This window comes from Balearica regulorum, chromosome 7, assembly GCF_011004875.1.
Source record: "Balearica regulorum gibbericeps isolate bBalReg1 chromosome 7, bBalReg1.pri, whole genome shotgun sequence".
NCBI lineage: Eukaryota > Metazoa > Chordata > Aves > Gruiformes > Gruidae > Balearica > Balearica regulorum.
In genome coordinates, this window is record NC_046190.1 from 36,680,086 (window position 1) to 36,697,404 (window position 17,319).

General features: G+C 50.9%; 1 protein-coding gene across 1 annotated transcript in view; it reads right to left on the reverse strand.

Annotated features, from left to right (window-relative positions):
* CDH23 (cadherin related 23) overlaps positions 1–17,319 on the reverse strand; it is a 207,754-nt gene that overhangs the window by 93,623 nt on the left and 96,812 nt on the right. Inside the window, exon 9 of the mRNA XM_075758935.1 lies at positions 10,728–10,806. Coding sequence (XP_075615050.1) covers positions 10,728–10,806 — 79 coding nt within the window. The remainder of the gene's footprint in view (positions 1–10,727; positions 10,807–17,319) is intronic.

A 17,319-nucleotide genomic window follows, 5' to 3' on the forward strand; every position in this document is an offset into this window, starting at 1 on the left:
TCAGCATCCCCCTCGCTCCCTTCCAATCCCCCGTTTAACCACGCTGCAATTTCGTGGGATGGCCAAAGCCTCCAGGTCCTCTGGCTCTCCTCTCCCTCCTGGCCCCAGGAGCCACCCTGGCTTTCACGAGCCGCTGGCTGCCAGCATCTCCTCTCTTGCCCAGAGCCTTGCATGCCATAACACCTTTCTCCCCCATTACCGAGCCTTTCTATCTTCCTCTGGGATGGAATGCCTGGCATTTCTATCCTTGGTCTTCTCTTCTCTCCACCCAAAATGGCCCGCTGACTGCTGGCCAGCTTAACAAACTGACACACAGCTACTTAAAATATTAGCAGCAGCCTAGTTTGGGGTTGGTTTGGGTTTTTTTTATCTCACTTTTTGCTGCTGTACGTGAAGATCTCCAGTTTTCTCCCTTGGACCATTCCTCTCTCTTCATCATGACTTCCCACCTTTGCTCTGTAATTTACAGCTGATTCTTTAGGAGACGAGTTCTGATACCAGGTTTGAAGGACGCTCCATGAGATATATTGAATTGTGCTGCTAGGCATTTAAATGCTCCAGGATGCCATGTTGCCATGGTAAAGTTTATGCATCAGGGCGATCTTGGTACACTCCTCCTAATATAAAGCATAATAAAATACCTTTTTAATCACAAAATACTGTTCTGCTAACAGGACTCTGTAAACGCGGGGACCAATGGATTTTAGTGGAAATCGGTCAATAGGGCAGGAATGGGACACAAAAGACTAAACACGGCATTGAGCGCCGTGTCCTAAAAATGGTGATGTGTTTTGTATTTGACCACAGTCATTTTTTGAAGGATAGATGAATAAATTAGGGACCCAAATACTCTCCTCCCAGGCTGCACATCAGAGGCTTTTCTCCAGCTCAGCCTCCCCAACACAGATATGCATCCGATGCCCTCCGGGGCGCCTTTCTGCTAGTAGAAAATTGTCGGATTTGCAAATTAGCCTCAGAAGGGAAAGAGGTGTCTCCAAACTCGTCCCTCAGAGGCCTTTCATAATTTCCTCTACAATGGCTCTCCAACCACCGCTTCATTATTCCTCTGACCAGTGATCCCCGCTGAAGTACTCACGCTGACGAACAATGCACGTTCCCCCGAGACGCTTTCTTTGCAAAAATCTCTTTAATCATCTTCACATGCCTTCACTTTCCTCAGAACAAGGAAAAAAAAAAATTTAAAAAGGTGGGGGAAAAATAGCCAATTTTGTCTTTCCCTCCCCACCTCTGTATAATTTCTCCTCCCCGCCTGGTTCTTCCCCGTTATCTCTCCATCAGCTTCCTGACCCAGGAAAAAGCCGAGCCTGGGTTAGGCGCAGCTTAGTCCGCAGCTGATGGTGCAGATGGCCGCACCGGCTGACGACTTTCAACCCGTTTGTCCGCTCCACTGCTCTCCCAGTGCTTGCTCCGTCCTGCTCCCAGTTGCACTGATTGCAAGCTCCCGGCCAGCCACCCGTAGCTGCCTGCGCCCAACGGTGGCCTTGGAGGCAGGTGGATGCCAGGAGCTGAGCCAGCTCCTCGTCACGCCGCCCCAGAGCTCCGGCCGATGGCTTGTGTGACCGGTGGCCAGCGCTGCCTGCCGAGCACGCCAACAGAGCAAACCGCAGTTTGCTCCTCGCTGGTTTTGTGGCACTACCACAATGCACAGACACGGGATGGAGAACAGAGAGGGGATGGAGAACCTTTGCAGGGATTTCAGACCCAGCCGAGAGCCCCAGATAATCCTGTTTCTCGGAGGACGTGGAACAGCGCAGACCCTTCCGCCTCCAGGTTTGCACTTTGCAAACTCTTTTAATGACGCAGACAGGAACTGTCCTGGCTGCACTTGACATGGAAGCCAAGTGACCTCCAGAAAGGTGCCCCCGCTGCCCCCTCTCCTCCGCGTCGCCCTCGCATGCTCTCCCACGAGCAGCGCTCGCACCACGGCACGCACCACCTTCTGCTCCGCACCAGGCGATGAAGCGATGGCTCACTTGGCTCAGGAGTTATCAGCTGCTGGACGCGTCCCTACTTGAGCCATCTACTGCCTAGCCTGAGGTCTGGTCTGAGCCACCGACGTGTTTCTAGATGGACACCGAGGACTTCACTCCCATGCCCCTGATTTGAAAAGGGAGCCCAAGACCATGCTCTGGTTTCTGCTAAACAGAGGCTTACATGTCCTCCACCTCCTTCCCCATCCAGACAAGGACGTGGCACGTTCACGGGCGACGCAGCTCCATCGCACGGAGCCGGCAAAGCTAAGGAATAAACGGGTCTTTGTCAGCAAAGGAGAAGCTCTGCTTTCAAGTGCTGGGAAAGCAAAGACGGCCTGAAGAAAAGCAGGGCAGGGAGCAGAAAATAAAGGTGAGGCTGCCTAGGAGGTAGCACCCACCCCGTGGGAAGGCAGGCGCCGCTGCTACCTCTCTGCTGCCACTGCAAACCTACGGAGCTGGACACAGCGCGAGGTGGGCGACAGCAGGAGAGACCGGGAGAGACACCCAGGGGAGGAATCAGAGATGGGGCAGAAAGGCTGAGCAGCGAAAGGGAACGCAGAGAGAAGAAAAGGAATGCAGATAATGTTTTTAAATACTCCAAAAGACAGAGGAAAGGTGAGAACAAGAAAAAAAAAAAAAAGAATGAACTTTGGGACAGCAATATGAATGCATTTCTGGCAGACGGGTTGCTCTCACCTGGCAGGGAACAGGCTTGCTCAGGACATACAAGTCCAGCTTCTGGTTATGGCCCAGGTAAAAGGAGAAGGAAAACTTCCCCATCCCTCCATCCGTGTGCAGGTACAGGGACAGCAGCAGCTCCTCCATCCACCGCAACCAGGCAGGAGAGCAGGAAGGCAGGGACCAACGCGGCGCTGGGTTGGGAGTAATGGGATGGATCGCAGTAGCCCATTCGGAGTGTTTTTCCAGGCTCATTGAGGAACGGATGGTGGCATAGGCATCATTTTGGAGAAACACTGCTATAACGAGGGGTTTTATAGATGAAGGCCATAATGTTTAATTGCCCTCGGCCAACACTCTCACAGTTTAAAAAGGCCATTAAAAATACTGGCTCAAACCCAGGGGAAAAAAAAAAAAGAAAAAAATAAAAAAAAGACATCGATGTCTCCTCCTTCCTCCCTACCCCTTTGGCCTTTGAGCATCGTTCAAATCCCTCGGAGGGAGAGGTGCAGCTATTGCCCAGCTTTAGCCAAGAGCTACCTGTCAGCCAGGGGAAGCCGATGCCCCCGTGCAGACAAATCCCCCCCCCTCCCCATTCCTCCACCTCCCCATGAAGGGCCGTTTGTATCGGGGAGCTGCATCCTCAAAATGCCCCGGGCTTACTGAGCCGCTGAACTTGGAGCGGATGACTTTCATGAGATGTGAAAGGGGAACCCATCACACACCTTGCACCGGATAATTTATTAATCAAAATGTGCTCCGTCAGGGCTCCTCGGCACCGAAATAGATGCTGTTGGATGTGGTTCACAGAGTCAGCAACAGACACAGTTATCATCGTATAAATAGTCCATCAGCTGCCGTGACCACCTCGCTGCTCTTCACCTTGAGTTTTTGCCCCCGTGCCATACGCAGGGAAGCACGCCAGGGCAGATACCTTGCCCCACGCTTCAATTCAAAAGGCACAAGTTATTTCCAAAGGAAAAGGGGTTGTTACACCCTGTGCTTTATTGCTTCGCTCTGCGTGAAATCGAGATGCTCTAGAAAACAGTGCCCGTCCCTCCTGCTTTGGTTTATTCTTCTTCCCAGAAGATACAGTTCTCTCTGGGACAAGCAATTCAAGCCCAAAGCTGTGTGTCGGCACTCCTCCGCACATGTTCGCTCTGCAAACAGGCGTTTTTAGTATCTTCCCCAAAAGATTTAATTGCCCGTTCTAGCACAACTGGCAGATTTTCTGATCTCACAGAGCCACAAAAGAAACTCAGATTAAATGCTCGCACGGTTCCCTTTTTTAGAACGATACAGGACGAGAAAATAAAAGGAGAGATTTATTACCTGAGGTGCGATTCCCCCTCCCGAAGCCCCCGGGAGCTGCGGCCAGGTATCAGGGAGAAGAACAGAGCCCGCAGGGTTTAAAGGTTCCTGCTCTGAGGATAATTCATCCCATGAAAGGATGCTGAGTCTTGGACCACAACCACCATTCCCCCACGTCCTCGGCGGCTCAAAGGGAAGGCAAATCACCAGCACTGCCTGGCTTGGCTTTTTTCCTCCCAGCCTTTCCTCCTTCCATGAATTTAATGCTAAAACCCCTCTACGGGAGAACAGCTAACAGCTGGGTCGTGAGTCAAGACAGCAGAGCAACGCAGAGAAAACTACAGTAAATGCTTATTTCACTCATTTCTGTAAATGCAACAATTTAACCCTCCACCTGAGGATCTTGCCCTAATAAACAGGGTGCAGGAGGTGCATTCCTAAAAGAGAAGGGGCTGCTCCACCTCAGAGCAGCAGTTGCGGAACACTGTCTCGCCCCGCAGCGAGTACACAAAAAATTGGCACTTTCTTAACGGCTACCGTGCCTGCGCTGGATGTAGAGACCCACAAATCACCTCTCCTGCCTCTTCCACAACGGTAAGCAGACTCGTCAGGAGAGCATACGAAGAAGTACGCTGTAATATTCCTGGTAACAAATCTGAATCAGCTTTAAACGGAACCCCCACATCTCCAGGCTCAACACCTTTCAGAAAATCTTCCGCTCAGACACATATTACAAACCATCTCCAAAACGGTTGTTTTCTCTAGCCCCAACGGGAACAGAGACAGCGCATCCTTTCCCAGTGGTTGCCAACATCTTGAATACACGTTGAATGCCAGGAAGTTCAATAGTCCCAGAAATTCAACAAAAAATATGCTTTTGTTTCGTATTTACACATAAATGGGAATGTATAGTTTTAATTACTGAAGGCCATTTGCTGGGGGACCACCTGCCACGCAAAGCATTATCCCAACCATATCTGTTTCCAGTGATTTCTGGATTACCAGGGAGCCAAAGCGAGATGCCAACGCGATGACGAAGCATCATTAGCAGCGGGGAGGAAGACGGGGAGGAACCGAGCCAAGAAAAGAGGGGCTGTGGCCGCAGCCACCATCTCTTCTTCGTGCCGTCTCATCCCCTTGCATTGGCAGGGTGGAAAAACAGCCTTTGACGAATAACTCGGCGTGAGGCACTTTTCCACCCATCAGCATGTCCTCCTACAGCAATGTTCTGCTATGATGACTGCCCTTAAATCACGCCGGAAGGCCCTCCCAGCAGGTGTAATTTATGAGGACTTTAACACCCTAGCAGTTCACCGAGCGATCCGAATCTGGGGGAAAAAAACCGGCGCGATGTAGCCAACTGGCAAAGGGAATATTAAAATTAGCGAGTCTTGTTTCCAGGGATCTTCCCTGATGTCCGGTTTAAGGGACTCAGGGAAGCGGTTTGCTTTGCCCTGCCTCCTTCATTAGGTCGGGTCAAAACATGAAGGGAGGGCTCAGCAGCGGAGGGCTGGGACGCCTCTTCGGCCGTTGAACCTTACCTCAAGGGTTCACGCTGCGCTTTCAAAAGGCAGGCAGCGGGGGACTCCCGACCTGTTAAGACCACGTGAAACCCGTTCTGATAGCTACTGCACGGATTTTTACACACACACACACACACACATATATATATGAATGATTCTTTTCAGGCATGCTTCCCTCTTGCTTTTGTAACTCACACTGCTATTACATTGTGCAAATAATGATTTCTAATTCATGCTTCCCTTGGGATGCGCCAGCTTTAGGAAGAGAGCGCTTTGCCAGAAACTGCATCGGTCTCCTAAAAGAATCAACTTTTTTTGGGGGGAAAATAAATAAATAAATGCCCTAAAGGTTTGTGCAGAGCCCCAAAGACCAGCTCACCGACCGAAAGCCCCGTGCTCCCTCCCCTCTCTCCTGCAGGACTTTCCAAGGCCCGGGAAGGACGCGTGGCTTGCCCTTGTGCAATCTCCCATTGCCCATCCATCACGGCACCTGAAACGTGTCAGGCAGGCAGGGAGTGACGTGCGGGCATCTTGCAGAGCCCAGGGACCCTTTCCCTGGTTTAACCCTTCGATACCTGCCCAAGGAGTGCAGGTCACCCTCACATCTTCGTGCCAGGAGACGTGAAGTCTCCTGACTGTCCTGGAAAGAAATGAAACCCAAAGTTTACCGCTCACGAGCAAAGCGTGAGACTGCTGTCACACAATACATTTTTTCTAACAAGAGCTCACAGGCCAAAGTCCCCTCCTGCCTATTAATTAAATTGCCATTTAGTTCATGATAAAAATCCTCCTCTTAAAGAGCCAAAGGATTCCCCACGCCCCAGGCGATGCGCAGCAGCAGCAAACATGAAAACACACTGCCGTCTGCAGTCCTGGTCCTGCCGAGAGCGCCGGGGCCCTCCGATTTCCACCGGGAAAAATCAATCTCTGTTAGACCGGAGAGTTCCCCTAAATGAAAAGCCTTATCTAGAACAGGTCGTGTTATACAACAAGTCACTCACTTTGCCTGGGAAATGAAAGATGATGAGGCAGAGTCCCCAGTACAGAGGCTATCTCCATAAATCTGCCAAAAAGGAACTGTGGATTACTTTGCTGGATTAATTATCTGTCCTTCAAACAGAGTCCTGACCTCAGCGGCTGAGCATCTCCAACCTGTCAAAGCAGCTGGGGAACCGGGGAGGGAGGGCTTTTGCAGGGCACCAGCTGCGGGATGCCCGCACTTTCCTTTTTGCCCTGGGAAAAGCAGCAGGAACACCCGTCGGAGCAATGGGACCCGCGGCACCGACCAGCCTGTCGGCACGAGGGGGTTGAATCCCGAGGTCTCCATTTGGATTTCTTTTCCAAATAGCCTTTTGCACCGCGGTGACCCCACTCCTCGCAAAGCAAAAGGCAAAAAAAGTGCACGTTTTCATGGGGTTAAAATACTCGGATTGGAAGGAACGGGGAGAACCAACAGAATGGCTTTTCCCTACAAGATATGGGAATGATTCCCAGTGCGGGCAGGCAGCAGGCAGGCAGCAGGCAAGCTCATCTGCCCCAACAGGACAGCTAGCCAAAGCCATGACACAGCTAGATCAGTGCTTCCTCCATCATTTCAGGCTTAACAGCTTTGTAAGCTGGCAGCATAAAGTTAGATCTTAAGTCTTATTTTATGTGGTTATGGTTAATCTTTTAGTTTTACTGTTTTCCTGTCACAGGAGGACCTTGTGCTGGAGATAGCCGTATAAATAAGAGCTGCTGCAGTATATCCCGAGGCACAGCCACCCGAGGGCTGGAGCTGAATAGGACACCGGCAATTCCAAATTAATTTTTATACCCCACCTCCAAATCATACCAATGCTTTAGATATTAATACCGAAGGAATGATAAACGGCTAGGTTACTTTTCAGCTCGCTCCCTGCTGTATATTCAACCCCGGCTGGTAAAATCAGACCGGCCACATGCAAACCCTGTGCCTGAAGATCTGGGAAAGCCGGGAAGAGGCATCATCCATCCTTGCCATGAAATGGGAACGGCATCACCGCCACCTCCCCTCGTGCAAGTGAGCTGAGGTGAGCCAGGTATAATTACTGCCTCCACTGGCCATTTTCACTTTTGCTTACGGTTGGTTTCTAATTCAATTTGCTTCCCCATTCCCATATGTTAGACCGGGTGTTTTTTTTTTTGCAAAATTGCCATAAAAATTTACCAGCTCAGGCACAAAATCTGCTCGCTGACCTTTACCATCATGATTGAGGATAATGACAAGTTAATTACGCTTTACCTGCCTGCCAAAAAAAATCGCTTGCCTTGGGTGAGCAGGATTTTGGAGGCGCGCTAGCGGCCGGTTCCCGTGTCTGGACTCTCAGACATCAGAAGGTAACAGCTTCTTTCAAAAACAAGAAACAAATCATGGACGGCATAAGGAAATGCCTTGAGCAGAGTGGAGGAGGCACTCACGTTCCTACTGACTTCAGAAAAAAAATTGTTTGCCCCATGACCATGTTTTCTTTAAAATTTGCCCTCAGCCACAATCCAGCAGCCGAACAGAGCTGGTGAACTCTGGCTCTGGCAACAAACTCAAGTCACAGTGGAAGCAGAGCATCCTGAAAGCTGGCTTCAGGGATTTTGGAAACCTCTGCTTTAAGCTGAAGGCAGGGTGAGGACGGGGAGGAGGCAGGAGGTGCTGGTGGGTGCCTGCAGTCGTCCCTCTGTCCGTCCATGGGCTGATCCTTCCCAGCACCACCGCTCTGCAAGACGTCAGTGCCGACAGGAGAAGGACTCCTGGCCAGTTATGAAAACACTCTGCAATTCTCATGTTTAGGAAAAAAAAAAAATAAAAAAAAAAATAATGCAAAGCAGTTCAATCACTCTTTGATGTGTTCTGCCTGATTCTCCGATACGAGAGCTGCCCCCCACCAGGCGGGACCGGGGGCAGGGATTAAGCTCTTGGCATATGCAAGCAGACGCGAGGATGCTTGCACTGATTTGCCTGCCTGTCACTCCGCACCCCGCTGCCACCAGGCTCCAGGAGCGTGCCTGGCTCCCTTCCACCACCCCTCTGCCCGGCCGCAACCGCCAGGCTGACGGCTACCCTGGCGCTGAGCAGGGGACGCTCGCTAAGGGCCGTCGTGGCTATTTCGCAAGAAAACCAGATAGGCAGGAAAATAAGAGCACGCGTGAACACTCCAGGTAAAAAGCCAGGGTCTAAGGTTGGGTTTCTTTGCTTCAGCAGAGGAGTTGTGACTGTCCGATGAGCAGAAAGCCTGACGTGACTGTGGGCGGACGGGTGCGTGTAGCAAATTAACCCTCTACAGATTGCACGGTTGTTTCTGTAGGTTTGAGCCACCAAACAAAGGCTCTTGGAAAGCCAGAGCTGTTTGTACGGCGCTGGTGCTGACAAGGGAAAATTACATGCCTACAGAATTCTGGGTCAGAAAAAGGGTCCGTGGCCAGCAGCAGATGCCCGAAGGAAGGTGTACCAACAGGACAAGGATGAGTCTACGATTCCATGATTTCCCACCCAGCTGCTGACCGTCTTCAGGTTTTGAGCTCGGTGAGGTTTCTATAAGCTGCAGGTTTTTACCATCCTCATGGTAGTTCAGCAGCAGCTGGAAAAATTAGTTTGATGTTTCAGTCCAGTCTCCAGTGAAAGAGAGCGCGCATCAGTCAAAAGAAAGTCCCTGCTGCACTTTGCCCAGATGGATACCCGTGATCTGGGGGAATCTCTCATTTAATTCGTGCTGGGGGAACATTAGAATAAATTGCAGAGGGAATTAGAGGAATAAAAACTCCTTACATCTTCAAAGGCAGACTGACCTGGATACTTGCAGTCAGGATCAATGGACTTGAAAGTCAGGGTGAAATCACCTTGACCCTAGAGGTTGATTAAAAGAGCATTTGAAATAGCTGGGCTTTAAGGAACCGAAACCGGGAAGTTATTTCCGCACGTGTAGCTCAAAGGAGCTGCCAGCCAGTGGTGCAGCAAAGAGAGGAGGCACCGTTGCCATTTCTCGCTGTGAAGATCCCCCCAAAAGCAATGGCAGAAATGAGGTTACAACCCTATTTACCCCCAAGCTGGTCCCTTGCGCCTGCGTTAACATGAATAGACTGTCTGCCCCTGAGGAACAGCCCCACAAAAGCAGTGGCCAAGTGCAGCCCTGGGAGCATCAGAGTCTGCCTCGGACATGGCAGAAGCTCGCTGACCTCAAGGCATCTGAAATGAGATGGGTCCACCCCCAAAAACTGGCCTTTCCAAAAAGCAGCTATGCTTTATCTGGAAACGCCTGCCCAGACTGCCCTGCTCCTGGCTCTTTTGCCATCAGAAGGGGTTGACAAAAGAGATTTGGGCTTGTGGGGCTGGAAGGAGGGTCACCCCAAAACCAATGACGTGGCAAGTAGGGTTCAGCACCAGATACCTCAGACTGACCTTTCTTTGGAAAGTAATTCTCTTATAACCTGAAACAGTCATTTTTTCTCACAACCGGTCAAACCAACCTGGTAGACCTTCCCCCAGCGGGAGGTCCCCAGGCTACGGTCCCAAAGGAGCCAAGCATTGCGCTGCGTCAGCAGTTTGAGGAAGCTGCCCACGCACGCTAGGACGGGTTGCTCAGGCTTCAGAGCCGGTCCACGAAGGCAGGATTAAATCCACGTGCCTATCGGAAGGCAGAAACCCTCCACAGCTTTAATTAAGCTTCATTCTCTAGCCCTGCACCCTGGTGGGTCCAGCCTTCTAGCTTGCGAAGCTCTGGCAATCCCTCGGGAGGCCAGCCCTCGGCACGGAGATGCCGAGGAAAACGCCAGGAGCTGTTCAGCCCCTAATCAGTCCCATTTTCTCCCTAAACAATAACCACCGCACCCCCAACAAGAGTTTTACGCCTGGCTCTTTGCAGGTCTCCTCCGTGGCGTTGTGTGAAGCAGAGCTGTTTGAGGCTCGTCACTGGGATTGAAAGGTTTCACTACGAGACGTCGTCAAATTTGTTAGAAATAACATCCGCTGCTCGAGGAACAGGAGATGCCACGGCCGACGCGCTCTGATAGCACCAAAGGCAAAGCAAGCTTTTTGGAGGGGTAAAAGCTTTCAGTCATAGCGGTAGGCTACAGTAATTAGTGAGCAAGCAGTACAGTTGAGGAGAAACTTAGCCAAACGTGATCTCCCGGGCACGGGATGTACAAAGACTTACTGCAGGGCTAGCTCCTCCAGCCCCGCTGCGCTCTCCACCGCGTCCCCCCCGCAACTTACCCGAGACGATGGTGTAGCCGATGCCCCGGGGACGGCCCTTGTCCTGGTCGATCGCCGTTATCATCCGCACGGTGGTACCCTGGGGAGAGAGAGGAGACAGAAGTTACAGCCAGCCCAGCTGAGCACTGCTGGGGCTGCAGGGTGCCCTGCCAAGGCACCGCACCTCTTACCGTGGGCCATGCGCTTAGGAAAACCTGTCCAAGGACAAGGCATGGCGTGGAAAAGTGCCATCCCTGCTTCTTGGGGTACTTCAGACTCACCGCTCTCGTGCAAGCTGCAGAACTCTGCTAACCCACCCCAGGATGTGGCTGGCGACGCTCTCCCTCTCACCACGAGCTTCAGCACTGGTTGCTACACCAGTTTTATCTACTGGCTTCCCAGTTTCAACCGGTCCTTTTCTCTCCCTGTGTTCTTCAAACGCAGCGCCCCAGGCAACGAGGGATGCTTGCGCTGGCCATCGGCATCCAGCTGCATAACTAACTAAGGGAGCTGCAGAAATTTTAATTGAAACCTTTAAGAAGGAGGAGGAGGAGAAGAGCTGGGCAGATGCTGAGAACAGGGGATTGCCCGCAGGCAGGAGCTTCTGCAACTGCCAGCTCACCCAGCTCATCCTCCACCCCGCAGGACAAACCTGTTTCTTGTAGCCCAGCAGAAAGGTCCACGAGGCCAAGAGTCCCCCAAAACCAAACAACAACAGAAGTGACCCAAAATTCTTGGTTAGTTCTTTAAATAAAAACCTCATACGCTTATGTCAACTCCAGAAGCTGTACTTCCCCCGCCGCACTGCAGTGAGCCCATGTGAATACAAACACACGCACATGCACATAATTAATGTAGTGTGAAAAAATTTACAACTCAGCTGTTCTTGTTTTCATTGCTTTATTAACAGTGGGAAAAGCAGCAAATTTCTTTTTTCTTTTTTTTTTTTTCCCTGCCCTCAAAGGAAATGTCAACAGCGGCGTTTGCATATCTAACGAGGGAGCACGGTGGAATGGCACAGTGTTGAGTTTGCCCTGCGGTCCATCGGCTGAAGGCCAAAGGGAAAGCTGCTGCAGAAGCATCGCCGGTGGAAAGCGGGGACCTGCCGCCTCCCCGGCTTGCAGAGCCGTGCCCCCACGAGCTCACTGCAGATGCTGTTGCTGGCCGTAAAGAAGGCTCCCGGGGCCGGGCAGATCTGCCCCTTCCCTGATCTCTGAGGGCATTCCAATAGACTCCGTAAGTAAATCCACGTTATTAACCGAGAACATTAGCCATAAATCCCAGGTCACTGGCCTCCGAGCAGCACTCGGCTGGTGAGGCTCAGCCGCTGCCAGAGAGCCTCTAAATCACCGACAATAACTGTCCTTTCCAAAGGAGCAAGGATAGCTAAAAAGCACAAGGAAAGCGGGGAAGGAGCAGGTGAGGCAGCAGAACAAGGGATGTAGAAAGGAGGGCAAGGCAAAGCGGAGAAGAAAAAAAAAAAAACCCAAACAAAAAAACCAAACCGAGAGAGGCATGCAATCCAGCCTATTCTGCTTTAATCTGCCAGCCCCACGGGGCAGGCGTGAACCCCCCCTCCGCTCCCCGGCAAAGCGGGAGCTCCTCAGTGGCAGGGGCGGTGGGTGAAGGCACTCGGTCCATCTGACAGCTTGCTCATCGCCTGTCAAAAAGCGAGGGAGCCGGCGCAGAATGATAAGTGTCGCCTGCCGTGCGGCACATTTCAAAGGGAAGGCAGCTGCGGGAGAAGGCAGGGCTCCCGCGATGGCCGAGGAATAGCAATCGGCCTGCCGACGCTGGGGCCGCTTTATCTGCGGGAAAGGTCCCTCCCGTAGGAGCCCAGGGGAAGGGCTGTTGGGAGAGATAAAAGAAGTGAGCGCAGATGTTGCAGCAGGGAAAGTTTGGAAGGGGAGGAGGGGGAATCTCGTTCGGATATCTCAGCAGCGCGTGCCATAGAGACGTCCATAGCAAAGAAACGATCCAGATGTCTGATCACAAGAACGAGGGCTGCTAGAGAGCACGCTAAGGTTCACCAGGTCCTTGGCAAGGCTGTGATGATGGCTTCCACGTGACTGGCTTTGGAGACCGGGTCTCCCCCTCTTCTCCTAGCAGCCCTGTGTGTCTCCTCCTTGTCCAGCCCCTCCTGGGGATGAGCCACACTTCACTAGTGACTGAGAAACATGTGCCGGAGTGGAGCGGAGCTCCCTACTGTTTGTGGATGCCATCTCCTGGAACCACAGCAAAGGCAGGGACCTGGGCACCTCTTCGCATCCCTCCTGGTTTCCACCCTTCCTGCCAGCTCCTTCACAAGAGTCTTCCGATACCCACAAGATTGGCAGATCCCACCTCCTGGGAATGGATGATCCCTCCCCGAGCATCCATACAGTGTTTAGGATCAATCTTGAGCCTTCTGGGGAAGAGGCTGAACAAGTGCCAGAGGATAGGCATAATGTTTATCCACGTAGCTGGTGGCAATTATTGGTTTACGTAGTGAGCGGTAACAACAGATGAAGACAGCCTCAGAGCACGATCGCTCAGCACGGTCAACAGGAAGGCGTATTGCCGTTCAGCACGTGTTGGAGCGAGATGATGTGACGCACAATGGGACGCTACACACAGGCTATACTTACCTCTTAGTACTTCCAATGATCCTGATGTGCCTTGCCCACCATACCAGCAGAGATAACTTCACCAGAGAGGAAGACTAGGAATGGGAAAACACCCCAAACCAACACAAACCCTTGATCACAGCCGTACCACGAAGGCAAAGACTGACCTCTCACCAACCACACCTCAACAATTTCCAATTTCTCTGCCAAAAGCCTATCAGACCACAACACCCTTCCTTTCGCTGTCTAGGTCTTGGCCCGGCAAGGGGAGGCGATGCTGAGGCAGCCAACTGCACCCCTAAGTTGGAGGGGGACCCTCCCACTGTCTCTAGCCAAACGCATCTGGCAAAGTTTCCACTTACTCATGGAAGCCCCAGACTGACTTCCAGCGCCAACAGCTCTGCCCAGGGCTCAGCCCAGGTATTTGCGGCACGAACCTGTGGCTCTGGGAAATTCCCAAATATTCCTGACGTTCCTTAAAACAACTAACAACTCGCCTGCTTACCGCAGGCAACGGTGGCTGCAAGGAAAGGACTCGGCTGGCAGGTGTAGACCAAAGCACCAGAACAGAGTAACTCTCTCTCTAGGGAAGAAGGAAGGAGGTTTAGAAAAGTAATAATCTGGAAAAGCCTATGCTTAAAAAAAAAAGGCAAAGAAAATAAAGAATGGCACATTATCCAAACAAAATCAGTGGGTTTTTTGAAGAGGGGCAGGGGTAAATCAATCCTTTTTTAATAAAATCCTGAGCTTTTAATAAAGCGTTCACACTGATGGGCTGGAAATATTGTAAGAAAGAATTAAGTCGGAACTATTGAGACTCTAGGGCAAAAATAGCACTGATTCTATATTATTTCTTCAACCCAAGGAGTTTTGGGAGGGGAGGGGGATGGTGCTGAAGAATTAAAATTGCTTTAATCATATTTTACATGTATCTGTACCATGCTATTGCAAGGGAGTACAACTGCTGGCCTCAGAACCAAGCACCAGCAGGGTTTGTGCCCCTTCCTGCCTTCACGTGGCTCTCTGCAGGATAAAGCACACTTTCGTTGCCTTCAGCTTGTCTTTTAGCGAGTGGATTCCTTGTCTTTCACCCCCAAAATGAAGCTGTGGTGCTGCCTGGACCATGCACCAGCTGAGGTCCAAAAGTAGGGGCTCATCAGACCATCAGCATCTCCACAAGGGGAAACAGGTCCTCTTCTCCAGCCCCTATCTGGAGAACATCAATGACGCTATCCAGTCTACAGACATTGTCAGGATAGACACCCAAACAGACTCTGAGGATGAAAAAAATACGTCGCCAAGCTCTGCCACAGGTGCAGACAGCGTTGGTGCATTCGGGTGCCCTGGGAGAGATGGCTGAAGTACGCTGGGATGATAAACAGCATCAAGAAAGAAGATACGACACCTCCAGGGACAGCAAAGTCTCTCCCCGCTGCGTCCTCTTCCTTTGCCCGATAAGAAATTTCTTTCTTCTCAGCGTCCAAATAAGCATGTGCCCCAAACGCTTCTAAACCACGCTACCAGACCCCGCTCTGAGAAAAATGAGAGCTACAACGGCACTTCTCTCCCCTCTTGCACCCCTCCACCCCTTCTTCTTCTTCTTCTTCTCTTACAGGATTAGGGACTTGAAAGGCAAAGCGCAGCCCAGCGTTGCAGCAGGAGAAGGAGGGGGGGCGGGAGCGCTTCAGAAAGCTGCCACGGCAAAAAAAAATCCTATTTCTCACTTCTTAATTCCAGTCAATTCCAGTCAAAGGGCTGATAGAGATCTGTTTGCGGTAATTTGCTGCAGTTTATCCACTCTTTTCACCTTCTATCAGCTCTTCACTGACGGGCTGGCTGACATGCTGTTACTCGAGTGAGGAAATTAAAATTTGATGCAATAATCCCAAATAAGAAGGATTTTATTAGGTAATGTATACACTTTAGATGAGGTATTCTCGCCTGATACATTGATAGGGGAACACAGACATGCTGTGCACCGCAGATAAAAAGAGAGGCAAAAGAGACAGAGAACGGGCGCGTGGAGCAGCAGCAAGACTCCGCTCGGTAGATTTGGGGCTGGGATGAGATGTCTCGAGCACGTTCTGACCCGCTGAGCACAAGGGCAGGGCAAACGTCACCCAGAAATGCGCTGCAGCCTCTTGGCTTGACCTGAAAGTCTGGTTTTGGACAGAAGTTGGCCAAGCCCAGTCTCCTCACCCAACTTTGCTGTTACCCTTTTGGTAACCAAGCCGTTCTATAGGGTGACAGTGTCCACTCCGCACGTGCGAACGGCTCTCTTGGGTGGTAGGGCAAAGCTCATGGGAAGGCTTCCCCTGGAGAGATGAAAATGCACGTGTTAAACCCCAGGCTTGCCAGAGCAAATCACGTCCTTGTTTCGGCAGCGGAGATGCCTCCTGAGAAGGATGGGACTTTGGGTCCAAACCAGACAGCAATACCACCGCCCGCGTTCAGCAGCCTTCCTCCTCTTCGCCATGTCTCTGGTGACACCTATCCATCTTGGATATCTCAATACCTTTAGAGATGTTACATGGGGCCGAAGAGAAATCAAAATCTCTAAACCCGCCAGAAAACTGCTAAGGGTTTGGTGAGCACTCCTTCATTCCTTTCTTTTTTTCAGGTTACGCCGCAGTTATTTGCTTACTGCAAACAGTGTTTGCTCCGGGAATAACTGTGATGCACGTCAGTGCATTAGCACAAAGAGATCGTTGAGCTCCACTCTTAACATATATCATTAACTTGAGAGAGATCCCCTTTCCTGGATACCAGGTCTCTCAATGAAGGTGATGCAGTCTATAATTTTTGATACTCATGGGACTTCCATTTCTATAATTTCATCTAAGGCTTTTTTCCTCCCCAGTTAAGGGTGAGTGTTTTTTCTTCCCTGCAGCTCACAGTGCCCACCACAGGAATACTCCTTGATCTCAACAGCATCAAAACTCACAAAAGTAATTCATGAAGCCATTTTTTGGTCATCTTTGGGCCAGCAGACAGGTAATGTGCTGTCTGACCACAGGATTTGTGACAGAAGGATTCAACCTTATTGATCCAGCACTCTCTGTTCCATCAGAGCCAGCGCTTTGCTCCAGAGCGAATAACAAGGCATAAATTGAAGCGAGCTGGATTTCCCCTTACCGCCGCATGAACTGAGCCGTCAGGCGTTTCGGATCCAGTTACAGGATGCACGCGTGGTACGGATGCCTACCACGCCACAATTTTAGGACAGAAGGTTTTTCCATCCGTATACAAAAAAAATAGTTGCCCTATAGACAAAGCAACGGGATGCACAGTCGTGCCTTGGGAAGGTGGATGCTTGGGCTGAAGGTCCTGGGCTCCCTCGCTGCGAGCGGAGCAAACAGCTCCCAAAGCCAAAGCTCCCCCTGTCATCTGCTGTGGGGGGGGGGGAAGAAAGAAAAAAAAAAATAGCACCCTGCTGTATTTAGAGACCGGGAGACGTTTTCCACAAACAGCGAGTTTGCTGACAAACCGAGTTTCAGAAGAACTAAAATGATTGGATCAGTTTGAGTATTTTCCCCCAGGTTTTGCCAAAGTGCTGAAATGGCTGATGATTCTGGCATTTTCAAAACTGCCTCATTTCAGGAACGTTTACTTTTTTTTTTTTTCAAGTTTTCTATTAGAAATGGCATGCGTATACGCTGTGGGGAGGAAATGGAGTGACCGTGTGCTAAGAGCAACAGAATAGCTTTTTAAAATTTAAGGAAAAAAATGTTTAGGAGAAGATTTTATTTGGGTTTCAGGCTTCCTAAACCTCCTTGCTTAGGCTCCCTCTTTTTAAAAAGGGCAAAATATTTTGGAGCTGGCTTGAAACACATTGTTCCAGAAAGATAAAGTTTTGCCTCTCTCTGGATGTCATCTGAATCTCACGATTCGGAGCATTTGCCCTTCAGCACGGAAACAAGGCTCCCCTTTGCACCCAAGCTGTGAACGTCGGGGCAGAGCGATGCAAACCTAGGACGGAAGGAAGGACGGACAAACACCTCCGCAAA